General features: G+C 36.0%; 1 protein-coding gene across 1 annotated transcript in view; it reads right to left on the bottom strand.

Annotated features, from left to right (window-relative positions):
* Positions 1-10,391, bottom strand: part of LOC128997593 (uncharacterized) — an 86,167-nt gene extending 75,776 nt beyond the window's left edge. The window contains exons 1-8 of the mRNA XM_054423232.1: positions 10,289-10,391; positions 9,741-9,918; positions 9,271-9,328; positions 8,195-8,394; positions 7,653-7,756; positions 7,162-7,282; positions 5,956-6,093; positions 4,634-4,806 (exon numbers count right to left, since the gene is read on the bottom strand). Coding sequence (XP_054279207.1) covers positions 4,634-4,806; positions 5,956-6,093; positions 7,162-7,282; positions 7,653-7,756; positions 8,195-8,394; positions 9,271-9,328; positions 9,741-9,918; positions 10,289-10,375 — 1,059 coding nt within the window. The 5' untranslated portion in view covers positions 10,376-10,391. The remainder of the gene's footprint in view (positions 1-4,633; positions 4,807-5,955; positions 6,094-7,161; positions 7,283-7,652; positions 7,757-8,194; positions 8,395-9,270; positions 9,329-9,740; positions 9,919-10,288) is intronic.
* Between the last annotated feature and the right edge of the window lie 4,396 nt (positions 10,392-14,787).

Genomic DNA, 14,787 nt, shown 5'->3' with positions numbered 1-14,787 from the left:
GTGATTTTACCTCGGGGACGACTCTTACTTCCTTCTTTTTTAGCTGTCTGCAGTTAGTTTGCGTCACCTGAGAGACATTTGGCTCTCTTACTGACGGGGCCTGGCGTCGGTGACTCCACTGGGCCCGTTGTCGTTTCCCGCCGGCCTGTTTGGGGAACGCCGACGTTGACCCGCCCGGCAGTCTGCCCTAAAATGTCCTGGTAGGCCACAACTCCAACATCTGAAGGGTGTTGTCGGTGTCCGCTCTCGACTACCACTATTTGTGCACTCTCGTGACAGGTGGCCCTTTTTATGGCATCTATAGCACGTTACTCCATCAGCAGTCGAAGCTTGGAAAACTTTACGGTTAGGGGCCACGCGCCCAGCATTGTCAACGTGTCTGTTACGCCCAGGTGTGTAGGCTAGGTCAGGTTCCAGCACGTCAAGACCATGAGTAGTTCCGCGCGTTGTTGGGGTAGCATGAAAGCGACCCGCTTCCGCCTTCCTACCCAACCGCCGCAATTCTTCTATAGAATTTACATCAAATAGTGCCAATCTATCTCGCAAGTACGGTGCAAGGTTATGGTATATTTGCCTCAGTCTCGTTCCCTCTGGGGTCGGCGTCGCCAGACGACCATACAACCCTTCCATAACGGCAATGAAGAGGTCAATAGACTCGTCTTCCCCTTGGGTTCTGTTAAAAATCTCCTGGTTCAGCCGGAGGTCATGGTCTGGGGGTTGGAAGACAACCTCCATATCCTTGCACAACTGTTCCCAGGAATTTATCCGGCCTATTGTGGAACGGTACCACACTAGGGCTGGCCCTGAGAATAGATCTACCGCGGCATTGAACAACTCATTTGGAGTGACGCCTCTTGCTCGTCGTAATTCTTCTACGCGTTGTAAGAACGCCCCCACACTCTGGGTTCTTCCGTCGAAACTTAGCCTCCACTTATACACAGGCTCAGATCTACTATGAGATGCCATACTCGCAGATGTTTCTGTAACAACCTGCCGAGGAGGTTGGCTCACGGGTTCGAGGTTTAGGCGTTGCATACCGGTCGTCGGTGGGTCAGCGCGTTTTGTTTGATTTTCTGAGCTAGGCCTGAGTACGGTGGCCTTGGTCGTTTCGGTTTGCGTTTTGCAGGCTGATGACAATGTCTCATATTTAGTTGTCGAGTCTTCATCATTCGTCGCCCCTACCGGTATACGCCCAACTCTCAAGTAGTTGTGCCATACCCTCGCTTGTATTCGTTGGCCCTCTGGGTCCGTATAGTCTCCCTCATAATCGGCGATTAGAGCAGAGAGCTCACCCAGTCGCTCTTCACAGTTTTTGAGTTCATCCTCAACTGATAAACCGGCAATTACCGCCTCGTCAATTGCCACATTGTTTTTAAAACATTTTGTGAGGCGCTTCCTCAAATCTTCCGCCGTACCTTCGGTTGGCTGGCCACGAATTTTCAATTCGTACACATTCTCAGGTTTCTTTAAAAGATACGCGTTCATGTTGATTGCCGATATTAAGTTCCACAGCGAGAAACTAACACTCATCAACTAACACTGACGTAAGGACACACTGCAGATTCTAGAAATCTTATTTGGATTAAATTTCGAAAATGTCTAAGTCAGACTCGCGCTCCCTTTTATTTATTTATGGCAGTCCCAAAAACTTTTAAACAGGTGTCCAGTCAGGTCAGCTATTCAGTACGCAAAAACAGCAAGAAAAATTACAAGTCTTTATGACCGGCAGAATTCCCCATTTGCCACTACTAATTTATTAACCAGCCCACCACGTCGCGTGACTGTATACACTATGTCCACTTTCCCCCAGAAAGCGAAAATAAAAAAAATAATTTTTATTGTAATCCTTTATTGAGCCAAAGCACCGCCACGACTACTGTTGCTCCAGTTACCAAGAAAACGTTAAAACACAATTAAATCTCCATCATTATTTTAATCTTAAAACTACCCAGTGAATATCATAAGGGTCCACTGTGGCTTGTCCTGATAGCTAAACAATGTTTTATTTCTTAAGTATATATATTTTTACCAAAATAAAACTAAGTTCAAAGTTACAGGTCAACTACAAGTAAGTGCACTAAAGTCCACTTGCATCCAAGGTTTTATTAATTTATTTTCTTATTTAGAAAAAGTCACTAAAGAATTTAATGTAATTAACAATTAATGTTACCTTTCACAACTATTTCAACTACTTCAACATTGTTAGCAACGCCACCACATGTCAGTGTGAACTCTTAAAATATTCCCTCCAACCTTAGGCTAGTGTTACAAAAGCAGTGTTTTACACAAGGTTAGTTTTCCTAAATAATTCTTTCAAGTTCTTTTAAAATAATGTAATTCACAAAATTAATCAAAAATAATAAACTACTCAATTATTTATACACAAGAATTTATTTAAAAATATTATTCAACTTAATTGTTTGCAACTCAATCAGGTACTATAATGCATTAGGCCTAAAGTATCTCGAGTTCGCCGTGAGTCGTTAACGCGGGAGCTCAGTTGCCGCCATCTTGTTTGCAACTGTAAAGACAACCTTCTTTACCAGCGAGCAGCACGCAGCTTTACAGCTTTACGCTATAGAGGGGGAAGTGACGCTCTGACGTCACAGCACTTTGCCAAGTAATGGCTACCGTCTTTGTCCTATTCAAGAAATTAATTCAGAAATTCTTGGTAGTTAATTTTATTGTTAAAAGTGAGAGTTTTTGATTCGAGTCTTTACAAAAAAATGAATTTAAATTATTGTTACATGCACAGATAGCTTCTAATTATGATTTTGTCACTTGTCAATAATTTATTATTTTATGAACATTCAATAATATTGCGTAAGAAAATCAATCACTTACCAAATCCCATTGTTGTCTCGTGGAGATCGTTAGTAGTGTGTATTCTTGCAACACACCCCACACCTGACACCACTTGAAACCCCCGTAGCCTCGTTGCCGAAAACAATCGCCACTTCGAAACTCGCGTTGACCGAGAAACTTGGGAGCTTATTAAAATTATACACGCATTTGGAAACAATGAGATTTATTGATTAATCGACTTACTAAATTATACAGTTATGGTTGAGAGCAAACGAATTTAGAAATTTAGAACAAAAGACATAAAATTTAGGTTAAAGGGAGCGCGGAGTCGCGTCTGTTTTAATTAAGATTTCAACGCGGACTGCCTTGTTCCTTCGTTGTCGGCAGTGCTGATGCGCCTCGTGGACCAATCAGCGTTCAGCGTAGTCGCTGAGCGGCACCCTGCGCAAGGCTCGACCTCTTTGCCCGACAAATACACTCCCCAACGGAGGCTAGCTCCGTCAGCAGAAAGCCCGAGTTAGCACCGGATATGCGCATATTCCAGCTTCATAACTTTTGCTACTAGAATAATGTTATAATTTAGACGAGGTTGGAGATAGTTTGGCGATGCTGGGATATTAATATGGAGACTCAATAATCTTCGAATAATTACTGAAATAAATATTTATCAAGTTCCTGACCACTGGTTTGGACGATGATCATATTGATGTATTTACTAATGTATTGACAAAGGTGTTATAGTTGATGTTAACACCAAACCAGGCCATTTATACAAATGTGGCAGTTACTCCTACCCTGCCAATTCCTTATTTAATTATCATATTTCCTGAGCAGTCGATTAAAATGAATTATCAAGAGTATAAACGGCTAGGCCGTTACACAAAGGTCAGCTGATAACACCACTACGCAAAGAACGATGCAGGATTAACCTCCAGTCGGCATCCAGTTCAGATCGTGGCAATGTCAACCGGTACCGTGTGTGCGACAGGCCTGTTCGTTGTGTCTTCGTTAGTAATTGTAAAATGTTATTCGTGTCCGTGTTATGTGTTTCAACTATGACGACGCTACTTCAGCTGAATGTTCAACGTCTGACGATGGCATTATAATGCCGAAACGGCCGTAACCCAAGTTACAACAGATTGAGCTGTAGACGAAGGTAAATACCTATTTTTAATTAATATCACAGCTCAGGGGCTAAAAATGGATTTTAATAGAAATTAGTTATTATTTATTTCTAAACACTCATTATATGTAACTATTTGGTGTTATAAATTATAATGCATTTTTTGTATGATTGCAAGTGTAAAAGCTGTATTATTAATGAACTTCATTTAAGCACTTCCTGGCTAGACAATTCATGATCATTTTTTATCATTAAAAGTTTAGAACATTTACTGCAATAATGAATACATCATCTAAGTCTCCTGCGATCACATCAACATCCTTAACGTCAACGATCTTTAAGACATCATCGTCTCTTGTGATTGCAAATAATCTGGAACGTCTATGGCCTTTGCAAAGACATTATTATTGTCTCCCATATATATTGTATCCGCCAAAAGAATAATTGACGACCAATAAACCAAAACCAAAATTTTCCATCAATACTAGGTTTTGGTATTTTTGCTAAAAACTGGTAAAATCGACTAAAAAGTTAAAAAACCGACAATGAAATTTGTTCAAAACAAAAGTAATCATTCTAAATTACTCTGTTCATGAAAATTGTTATCTATCAACGAGCGTACTGTCCCAGAAGATTAATTTAACATATCTATCAATACTAAGAAGTAAAGGCTGAAGCAGTTTAAATAATGTAATACAATCACACCTTCAATGCCAGTGTGAAAGTGTCAACGTAGAATCCAAAGTTGAAGACGCTAGTTGGAGGATTTGACTCGAGAAGATCACCTTCTTCTCCGTCGTCTGCTAGAGGAATCAACGTCGGCATCCAACCAAACGCCCAGCTGGACCAAGACTCTTCAGGGTTTCCATCATCGTCACCTGAAAAATAAAACAATAAAGTGAAGACAAAACTTATATTTCACTACTCATTTGATGACGTAATAAAGGATTAATTCAAATTGTTACTCTATGGAGCTAAATAGTACAGTAAAAAAAAGCAGAAATTCCATAAACCTAAAAAGAAATGGTAAAAGCAAGGAATTTCGTACAGTTATTGGGTGTACACCTTTTGAACATACTTACTAAAAGTTTGCTAACATTGAAGTTGTGCTAGGGTCACCATATTGCAAAATTGCGGCTTATTTCTGTATTTTGGGCTATACTTCATTATTAGAGATAGGCTAGCTTATAGCAAAAAGCTTTATATACAAAATGTAGTCCATCTAAAAATACACATTTTTTATATAATTTTTCTCTAAACCCAACGGTTTTTTAGTTATTTGCAACTAAGTATAGTTAGTTTTTTATTTATCAAAAATCCGTAAAATCCATCAAAATTGACGGTTTTCTTTCAAGGTTTACGACGATACATCCCACCGCAATGTTCAAAAGGAAGGTACACCCAACATCTGTACCAAATTCCTTGATTGTGCAATTTTTTTTTGGGGTCAATAGTTCAATACATATTTTAATTGTATTAATACTACCCTCCATCAGAGCAAAAGCTAAATAAACACTTAGGAAAATCAACATGAAAGTAGTTCTTAGTACTTGACTTAATATCTAGATTTATGTTGTTATGCAATAACTAAAAATGTCAAAGTAGAAATTTGTTTGCATTATGTAGCTGGAATGGAAAATAAACCTGATCTAGATTTCATATTTCTCTACGAAGGTTTAAAATTATTACCATAAATTCTAATAACTTAACTTCGTCTTAAAAAAGTAAAATAGTAGAGTAAAATAATAAAATAGGCTATGTTTATTATTTAGTCTAGATTTAGTGGGGGTCTGGATAAACATTGTAGTGGTAGCTGATCAATGGGAATAATCCTACAAATACTTTTACACCTTGCAATCCACATAATATTTAATGGCGATGGTAGCAATATGTACGATAAAGAGTTCTTGGAGTTATTTAACCCCATTAACAGCACCAATAATTAAACCTCTCACATTTTCCCAAAGGTAAAACAGATCAATACGTAGAATAAAATATTTACAATATTTCGCAAGTAGTTTACAAACCTTCCTCTGTATCCTCTTTGTCCCCTATTGTGTCGTCTGAAGGAGCAGCGTGGAGATTGGTCTGTGAGAACTGTTTACGATGCAACGCCAGACACAGACTCATCAACCTCATCAACATCGGTAATTGCGGCTCGCTCACTGCAATCAGAGCGGAATGTCAATGTAAATACTAACTTAATCTTACTAATATTATAAATCTGAAAGTTTGTGAGTTTGTGTGTATGTTTGTGTGTGTGTTGCTCAATCACGCATAAACTACTGGACGGATTGGGCTGAAATTTGGCATGCTGATAGCTCACATTCCCGATTAACATTAAAGCATATTCTTATCTCAAAAACCCTTTCGGGCTCCGCCCCAGTGGCTCTGTAGTTCCCCATGTTAATCTTATGATTTTTCATATTTAAAAGGAATTAATGAATCTTAACAGCTGTCTCAATTAAACAAGTTGGTTCTGTTCTATGATGTTCAACAGCATAAAAGTTACAAGGATTACCAACAGGGTGCAGCACTATTAATTTCTTTTTTTATTTATGACAACAGCTAATTTCCAACCAAAAGGTGAGTGAGCGTAGCGAACGAACTTCAACCTTGAGGCGAGTTAGAATGAGCCATGCGAATACTTATGAAGTTAAACGGGGCGAAGCCCGCGGGTACAGCTAGTTGTATATAAATGGGCGTTTTTTGCCTCTGGAACATCAAAACAAAAAAGTAAATCAATCGTAGGTCAAGTTCTTACTTCTTAGGTAGTAGCTTATTTCCTACACGGTAATAGAAAATTTGCAAAAGGTTTTTCTCCCAATATATTTACTTTCAGCAAACAGTCCAAAAATCTGCCGACTTTGTCCGAACTCTGACAAATGCGTTGGAACACTGCTAATCAAACCAAGGAGGCTTTTCAGTGTATAAGAATTTCTTGGCTTAGACCAATGGCGAATTGGCTGAGGTTTAACCGTTGTTCAACAACTGATCTGAGAATAAATAATCCAAGAATAATACATAACAGTTCAGTGCTCTAGCCTCTTATTAACCATAAATTTGGCAGTTGCATAGCCTACACACTGACTGTTGTTGCATACGCATACCTTCAGACATGAATAAATCCAAACACTTTTTTGTTTGTGTCACTACAGCAAACATTCAACCATACCGTTAGAGCTTGATTTATGAATAGAATACATAGAGTAATGTATACAAATATGTAATACCTGTGAAGGCCATCTGCTCACACAAGACGTCCAGTCGAGTTGAGTGCGCTCGTTTTGCACTCACTGACAAATAACTCTGCCAAAGCCTGATGGTGATGAAACAGCGATACAACAGCGGCTCCTGGAGTACAGAGGATGTGTTACACTTTACAATGGAATAAGCTTGAACCATTCCACAAAAAACTGTATTGGCCGTTGACATGGCAGAACAAATTTTCTAAAAGCTGTTTTTTTTTTTGTGGGAGTTTCAGCACCACTAATCGTTACCAGCTGTCTCTTTACAGTACCAAATAATTCTATAACATTAAAAAATAATTTCAATTGTTAGGCCTAATATAACGACTATCTCAAATGAGACCTTTACTGCACCGTAAATATTGGATGGAATTTAGGTATGGTTAATTTTCATTGTATCTTAAAACTGTTCTAAATCCATCAGTAGTTTTTTTATCAAAAGACCTAACAATAAGATACTACAACTAAATACTGACCAAGTATGATTCTATTCTACCCGAGGCGTTCCTTTTATCCAGACACACAGTGACGTCGGAGAGGGAGATCACCTTGCGCAGTTCTAACTGGGAAGCGTTCAGTTCTGAAACACAAGTTTACCAAGAAAATAAATATACTTGATAAATTCAACCATAGCACTAGAATCTTATCATTACGAGAAAGTACCATTCAAAAAACGATTCACGCATCTCTGTTTCGTATGTAACTTTAAAAACAAGAAGACTAGAGCCCCTATTCTCCAAGAGATGGCAACAAGATTTATTAAAGGAAATAATTTCTTGATAGGCCTATTTGAACTTTGTATCACAAATTTTTTTCATCAATAGATTTAATTCCCTTATATTTTACATAGGCCTACCTAGCTCAAACTTATGAATTTATAACAGATAATATACCTATCTGAAGAAATAATTCTCGTATATTTTCTTCAAAATATAATCTTAATTAATAAAAATTGCATAAAAAAACTTATTACGCTTACAAGTTGAGTTTTACTATCCAAGTCAAGTATCTAAGTTACCCATGAACGCAGGCTCCCAGTTGTTGTTGACGGTGCCGAAGCTGAGGGTCTTGATGTTCATGGACAACACAATGTCTTCCTCGACATACTTGAGTATCAGGTTGTTGCAAGTAACGGAAACGTTGCAGATAATCTTGTTGACGAGAGAAGAGACGAGAGAAGATTGGCTCTGGGGGTCGTCCATCGCCTGTAGACTCCTTCTGTTGATTTTCAAAGAAAAAAGTTATTAAGAAACACTAAAGAAGTAATTAATCTGAGCAACATACAAAATTAAGTTAGACGAAATACAGCTGGAACAAAATAGCTCTTTAGATTTGCCACTCTCAGAAGTGACATAAAGATGAGAATGTCACTTTTACTAAGCCACATTTACACTATATAGGCAGGCAGGTTACCCACCTCAAGTGTGTTTCAAGTACCTAAAGCAGGTTACCTGCCTGCCAACTAGCTTTCTGTAAACTCGGCTTTATTCAGACTATTATTTTCAATGTATGTATTTGAAACAACACAGTGTAAAATAATTTTATATTTTTAATTAACTTTTTACAAATAGCCATTATAAACGTAAAACCAAAGTCGGCTAGGATTTGTCGATCAATCACACCTAGGCCTACACCAAGCAATCGGTATCCACTAACAAGATCGAGGAAGTTTCCTAACGTTTGCTATAGCAACCCTGGACGTGGCTTCAGTTTGTGAACATAGGTTCTACTACTGAATTTATACCGACAGCTGTAACCCCTGCACTATCACTGAACAGAGCGGAGTAGCTACAAGTACGTACTGTACATCATTCAGACATTGTAGACACCCTATGTGTCTATAAGTGGGCGTTGTCTAAGTGTCCGAATCTGATAGGTTTTAAAAGTGGTGCCATCCTCATTATTATTACATTTAGAGAAGGACTACTGTGTATTCTAAACTTAATATGAATTGTTGCTGACTGAATAAGCTTTTTCTTTACTCAGGATTATTTGCTTAAAGAAAATGATCAATTTCAATTGGTTCAAGTTAGCTATCAAATAAAGGATTTTGTAAGTTTTAATAAATGGACTTTGATAACTGTTCATACAAACCTTGAGTGCCTTGCATGTGGATGATAGCTGCCGACTGGTTTCAATTTCATAACACATTCTGCAACAGAAAATAACAATTTACAAATCTGATGAGAAAAATCAAACTAGAAAGACATCTACACAAATTGATCATGTAGGCTACTGTTGTACCTTTTTTAAAAGACTTTTTTGGCTGAGAATACTCGTGATTTTAAAATTCTAAAAAATATAGATTTTCTAGTACTGCCAAATGTAAATAAAATGTGGGACAAAAGGCTCGGATTTGCCAATAAAAGGGCGCATGAAACTTGAACAGACCTAAATAGGATCGATACAAAGTGTTCCTGGCACGAAAACTTTCCTGATCTTTCGATCAAGCTAATCTCAAACTGAGCGATGATTGGCATGGTACCAGGTGTGGTCTTGTTGTCTGTGGAACCTGCAGTCCACTAAGGTGAATACCTAAAACATCTAAGACAAAGTTATCTCACCTATCGTGTTTATAGTGATTTGAACAGGTTCGGAAGTCAGTCGAGTCCATGGCACGTGGAGTAACAACTCGTGGATGTGTCCAGATACAAAACTAAACGGAAGATTCAACTCCTCTTCCAAAACTTCCAGATCTAAATTTAAATTCTGGAATGATCCATCTCCCTCCCATAACGAAACCTGAAACCATATTTTATTTAGTTTTAAAAGCTACATGTAAACAATCTGATATGTCTCATATTTGTATTTTACTGGTCAAATGCTTAATTGTTGATACCTTAATGACTTCGAACAACATTTTTATCGGACCGTTTTGTCTTAACTTAACAGAATAGAAGCAAAAGTTGAAAACAGCGATACAAATTTTTGTGTAACATGGAGTACGGTACTACCGTACATTATATCATAACTTAGGTAAGCTAAACAGTTATTTTCAACGCTTGATTATTTGATCAAAAATGAATTTAACAACGTTGATTATACTTAGTTACTAACAGGATGCTACAAAGTCATTAGACATTTAAAACATTAACTTAGCCTAGTAAATTACCTGAGCGTCTTGTTGTCTGAAGTTCTTGATATAACGATCAAAGTAGCTAAGAATTATTGATGTTATATATGATTCAATTCGAAACATTCTTCATTCCCTCTGTAAAATTAATGAGTTTTAATTGTGGTACTACAAGGCTATACCAAAGTTACAGAGAACAACACAACCGGTTATAAGTTTAACCATCTGAGCCCCAGAGAGACTAACTTAATCATTCATTGACTTTAACTATAACTACGCCACCGTCCCAGTCATTAATAGGTCTTAGACCTAACATTATTGCATGACTTGTTTAAGCTAACTTAACTTAGAAAAACAAATACACCAAGCCTAGACCTACAACAATAATTTCAGTTAGGGATCGTAGGCTACTCATTAGCTAAATATTATTCCCTAGAAAGGTGTGATGTCACATTTGAATATGCATTATACAAGGTACAAACTTATGAGTACTGACTACTTTGATCATGATCATAGTTTTCCTGCGTTATCACAGTGGAGGAGTGTCCTAGGCTATGGATTTCTAGTAGGGCCTATTATTTTTATTTTGCATTTCGATGAACTTAGGTCCATCGTACCATCAGACATTTTAAATTTATCTATAATTCTTTAGAAAATTTGTGCGTTAGGGCCTACATACAAAATGGTATGTATGGTACTTACCAAACTAAAATGCATAACCTAATTTCATCGATATGTAGAATTAAAATAAGATTAGAATTTAACGTTGAAATAACCTAATTAGATATAAAAATGTATATATTAGCTCATATAAATTAATTTAAATCTGTCTTTACACTCCAAATTTAAAATAAGTGTCAACATAACCTCACCGGTATCAGTTCTCTCTCAGTTGACGTCTACGTCTACAGACCAGTGTTGCCACCGCCTTGTTGCGATTTTACCCTAAAGGCGGGCTAAAATTACCCTAAATTACCCTAAATCTACTTTGAGTTACCCTAAAAATTACCCTAAATGTTAATATTTGCGTTTAATGCTATAAAACATTGTTAAAATCATATAAATCTTACATAAGGTGGTTAATTATACTAAATGAAGTTCCAATATCAATCAATTTACGTAAAATTATACTCGATTCTAAAAAACCACCCGAAAGAAGAACAAAATGTTGATATTGATCAGCTCTATTGTATAACAAAAAATATCGAATCAAGAACTATCGTATTTTTTACTGTATCGTCCTATTACTATTGTTTTTGGACAATCATATCTTTAAAATACAGTACGGTACCACCAAAGCTTTAATCTATACATAGTAGTAATTTCTTGACACAATTTGTAAAATAATCCAGTTTAATTCAATTCAATCACATAATTAAATATCAAACCCAGTAATGAATAATATTTCATATTTTATTAGGCCTATAACGTGTTATAGAATCGAATTCATTCTAAAACAGATAATTCCCATCTATTGATAAGATCGATTGATTAGGATACGGTAACTTATCTTAGCAATCGATTTAAACCGGTTGAATCGAATATGATGGTTTGGCCATAGTATGTAATGAACGTTTTTTGCAAAATTTTGGAGTTTTTTCATGTTTTTAGTAAAATTTCCATTGTTATGCTAACTTTTTGTTTTACCCTAAAATTACCCTAAATCTACCATTACCCTAACCTTTACCCTAAGACCAGTAAATTACCCTAAAAAAGGGTAATTACCCTAAAAGTGGCAACACTGCTACAGACTGTCGACTGTCAGTGTCAGTTAGATTTACATGTCTTGAAATCAAACACCACGGAGTTAACTGAAGGAGGGAGCTTTAAATCAGCAGTACTATATGAAATATGAGATTAGAGTTTACCATAGATTAAACATACTCCCTCAGTAACTAGTGCCCCTGGTTATATAACCAAACAGTAAAGCGCAAATCATAAAAATAATTGACCCTAAAATAATAGAGACAACATTTATTCAATACCATAGCAATCAGTGATAGTTGGGGGCTCAGTGTCACCGTGTCACCCAACTAGACGCGAAAAACGAGTATCAATTAAATGGAATAAGAAAAGTACTCGTGTTGGTTAGTCTATTTCAAGGTGAAGATTAGTGAGGAGAGTGAATTGTGAAGGATGAAGGTTGAATTCAATAATTTTATTATATGACAGCTTTGTTGTTGATCAACTAACTCTTCAGCCAGAATAATTTATTACACCCATTGATCAAGGAGAGCTCGGTCTAGTTCTGAACCTTAAAACATAGACTAACCAACCAACGCGAACTGTTATCTATGTAATAAACGGCTACGGCTTCACTTGGTGACATCATCGCCACGTCTAGATTGCTATGATTTTTAAAAATCGAAACCCGGTCACAGGGTGTTCCCCGCTTGAGCAACGACAACTCGTCGGGATCGCTCCAAAGATCGAGTGAAAAGTTTCTGTTTTTTTGCATAACTGAAAATGAAGAGAAAGTGTAGATTTGGAATGAATACCCTGATCACATTTTTATTCGGTCAATTGACTATCTTTATAACATCGCTTGGGAGGGTACTAATGATGAAAGGTAAATTGAATGAACGTTAGTTTCATTTTGCTGTTGCAGGCAGTCGTGGGGTCGCAGGTTCCTTGTTGTGGCAGTTTCAATTTATTTATGCACTCTTTAATCTGTTTCTGGACTCCCTATGAACGTTGAAAAACTTACTTCCACTAGCTGAGGAATCCCCTGTAGCATTTGACTATCCTCCAATGGCAGTTGATTTAATTAGTTTAATTGGTTTAATACCTAATTGGTTAATTGGTTTTAGCCTACACACATCCAGATCTATTTGTATGCTAGCAATACTTATATATTCATAAAAAGGTATAAGAAATAAAAAAAATATATTTCTTACACTTTTTAAATTATTTTAAATTAAATTTTAATATTCTTTTAAATGAAAAAGTACCAAATGTCTGAAAGGAACGGCCTCAACTATCCTAAAGCATTTCGAAATAAAAAATACAATAATTACATAAAAACTTTCAATCTAAAAAAAGGACTTGCATAAAATACTAATGATGAAAATATTTTTTGTGGTTTATTCAGTGATACAATAAGACAAAATACTATCTCTGATAACAAAAAAGTAATAATTAATTCAGAACAAAACTACCTTATTGAACCGGTAGATATTACAGTTTTTAATTTCTGGCTCTGCAAACAAATTGAGAAATCGATGAAATTCCAGCGTAAAATAATTACAGTATTCAAAACGTGGACAAAATCATACAAATGGAGTATGTATAACCGGTATAACAGACCACAAATTAATCTGAAATCAAGCTCTAGACTCTTCTTTTACAAAATATGTTCATCTAGACTAATTGTATTTAACTTTTTAAAACAATATTTTTAAGATTTATATTTTGATATCAATTTTGGTTAACTATTACCAGTATTACCCCTAAATAGAATTTGTCTTGCAGACTGTATACGCATTTTGCATTTGCAAGTTTCTTTGTCCCTTCCTGATAATTCAATGACAAATGTTATAAAGTAAAGTAAGGCGGATTTCTGCCAGTAAACTGAAGGAGTTATCATGTCAGGGGTTTTTACTCTGATGGTTCTCTAAAAAATAAACAATAATCAACAAATGATTCGGTTAAATATGCCATTACAGAATTGAAGTTCTTGAAATTTGTACATTTAAATCGATAGATAATTCAATTAATCCTTCTATTAATATGGTTTTGAATAATTTAAACATAATTTACCATTAAAAATTTAAAATTAATTAAAAGTTTAGGTTTAGGATTCTAAATAACTTCTTGATTAGCAGTTTAGGATTCAAACTTTATTATTGACCTGCAGGAGGCAGTACCGTTGCTTTACAAACATATCTGAAGAGGGCCAAAATTTCAGCTTCTGATAAATTAACATTTAATTCCATATCTTAATACTGTACACAGACTTGATTGATATAACATTGCAAAAGGCAACACGTTTTTGGTCATGATTTTATCTACCATGTTTTTTTTTGTTAGTAAAAAAGAAGCATAGAGGGTAATATTGATTCAAATAAAGAGTATCAGCAAACTGACACATACTTCATCCCATTATCTTGCCAACAACCCCTTATAATGGGTACCTAAGCGTGGTATGGTATTTTATGTGTAAAATCACAAAAGTTGCACTAACTTTTGAACTATAATTTTTCCATCGTTACCATATTGTTACAAATTGAAAGGACCATAAAATACATTTGTTGTAATCAGAAATAACTATTAATTAAGTTGATGGACATAGAAAAGATATTAACTGTTACCTGAAACCCGTTACTTGGTGTACATTGTAGTCTCTTAACAAAATTGTCTTGGCAAAAATCCTGATCTTACTTCACAGGTTATTTCACTCTATTCTACATAAATTCATTCTGCTTTCATATACAGCTTAAAATACACATTTAGCCATCTTAAGGTAAGATTGGTTAAAATACCGGTATATGTCATGATTATAGTCCTAATCAGCTGGAGGGTTTGTTTGAGCTTGATGA

Source organism: Macrosteles quadrilineatus, unplaced genomic scaffold, assembly GCF_028750875.1.
Source record: "Macrosteles quadrilineatus isolate MER2022 unplaced genomic scaffold, UCM_ALF_1.0 Scaffold_6__1_contigs__length_79288215, whole genome shotgun sequence".
Taxonomy (NCBI): domain Eukaryota; kingdom Metazoa; phylum Arthropoda; class Insecta; order Hemiptera; family Cicadellidae; genus Macrosteles; species Macrosteles quadrilineatus.
This window is presented reverse-complemented; position numbering and strand designations above follow the sequence as displayed.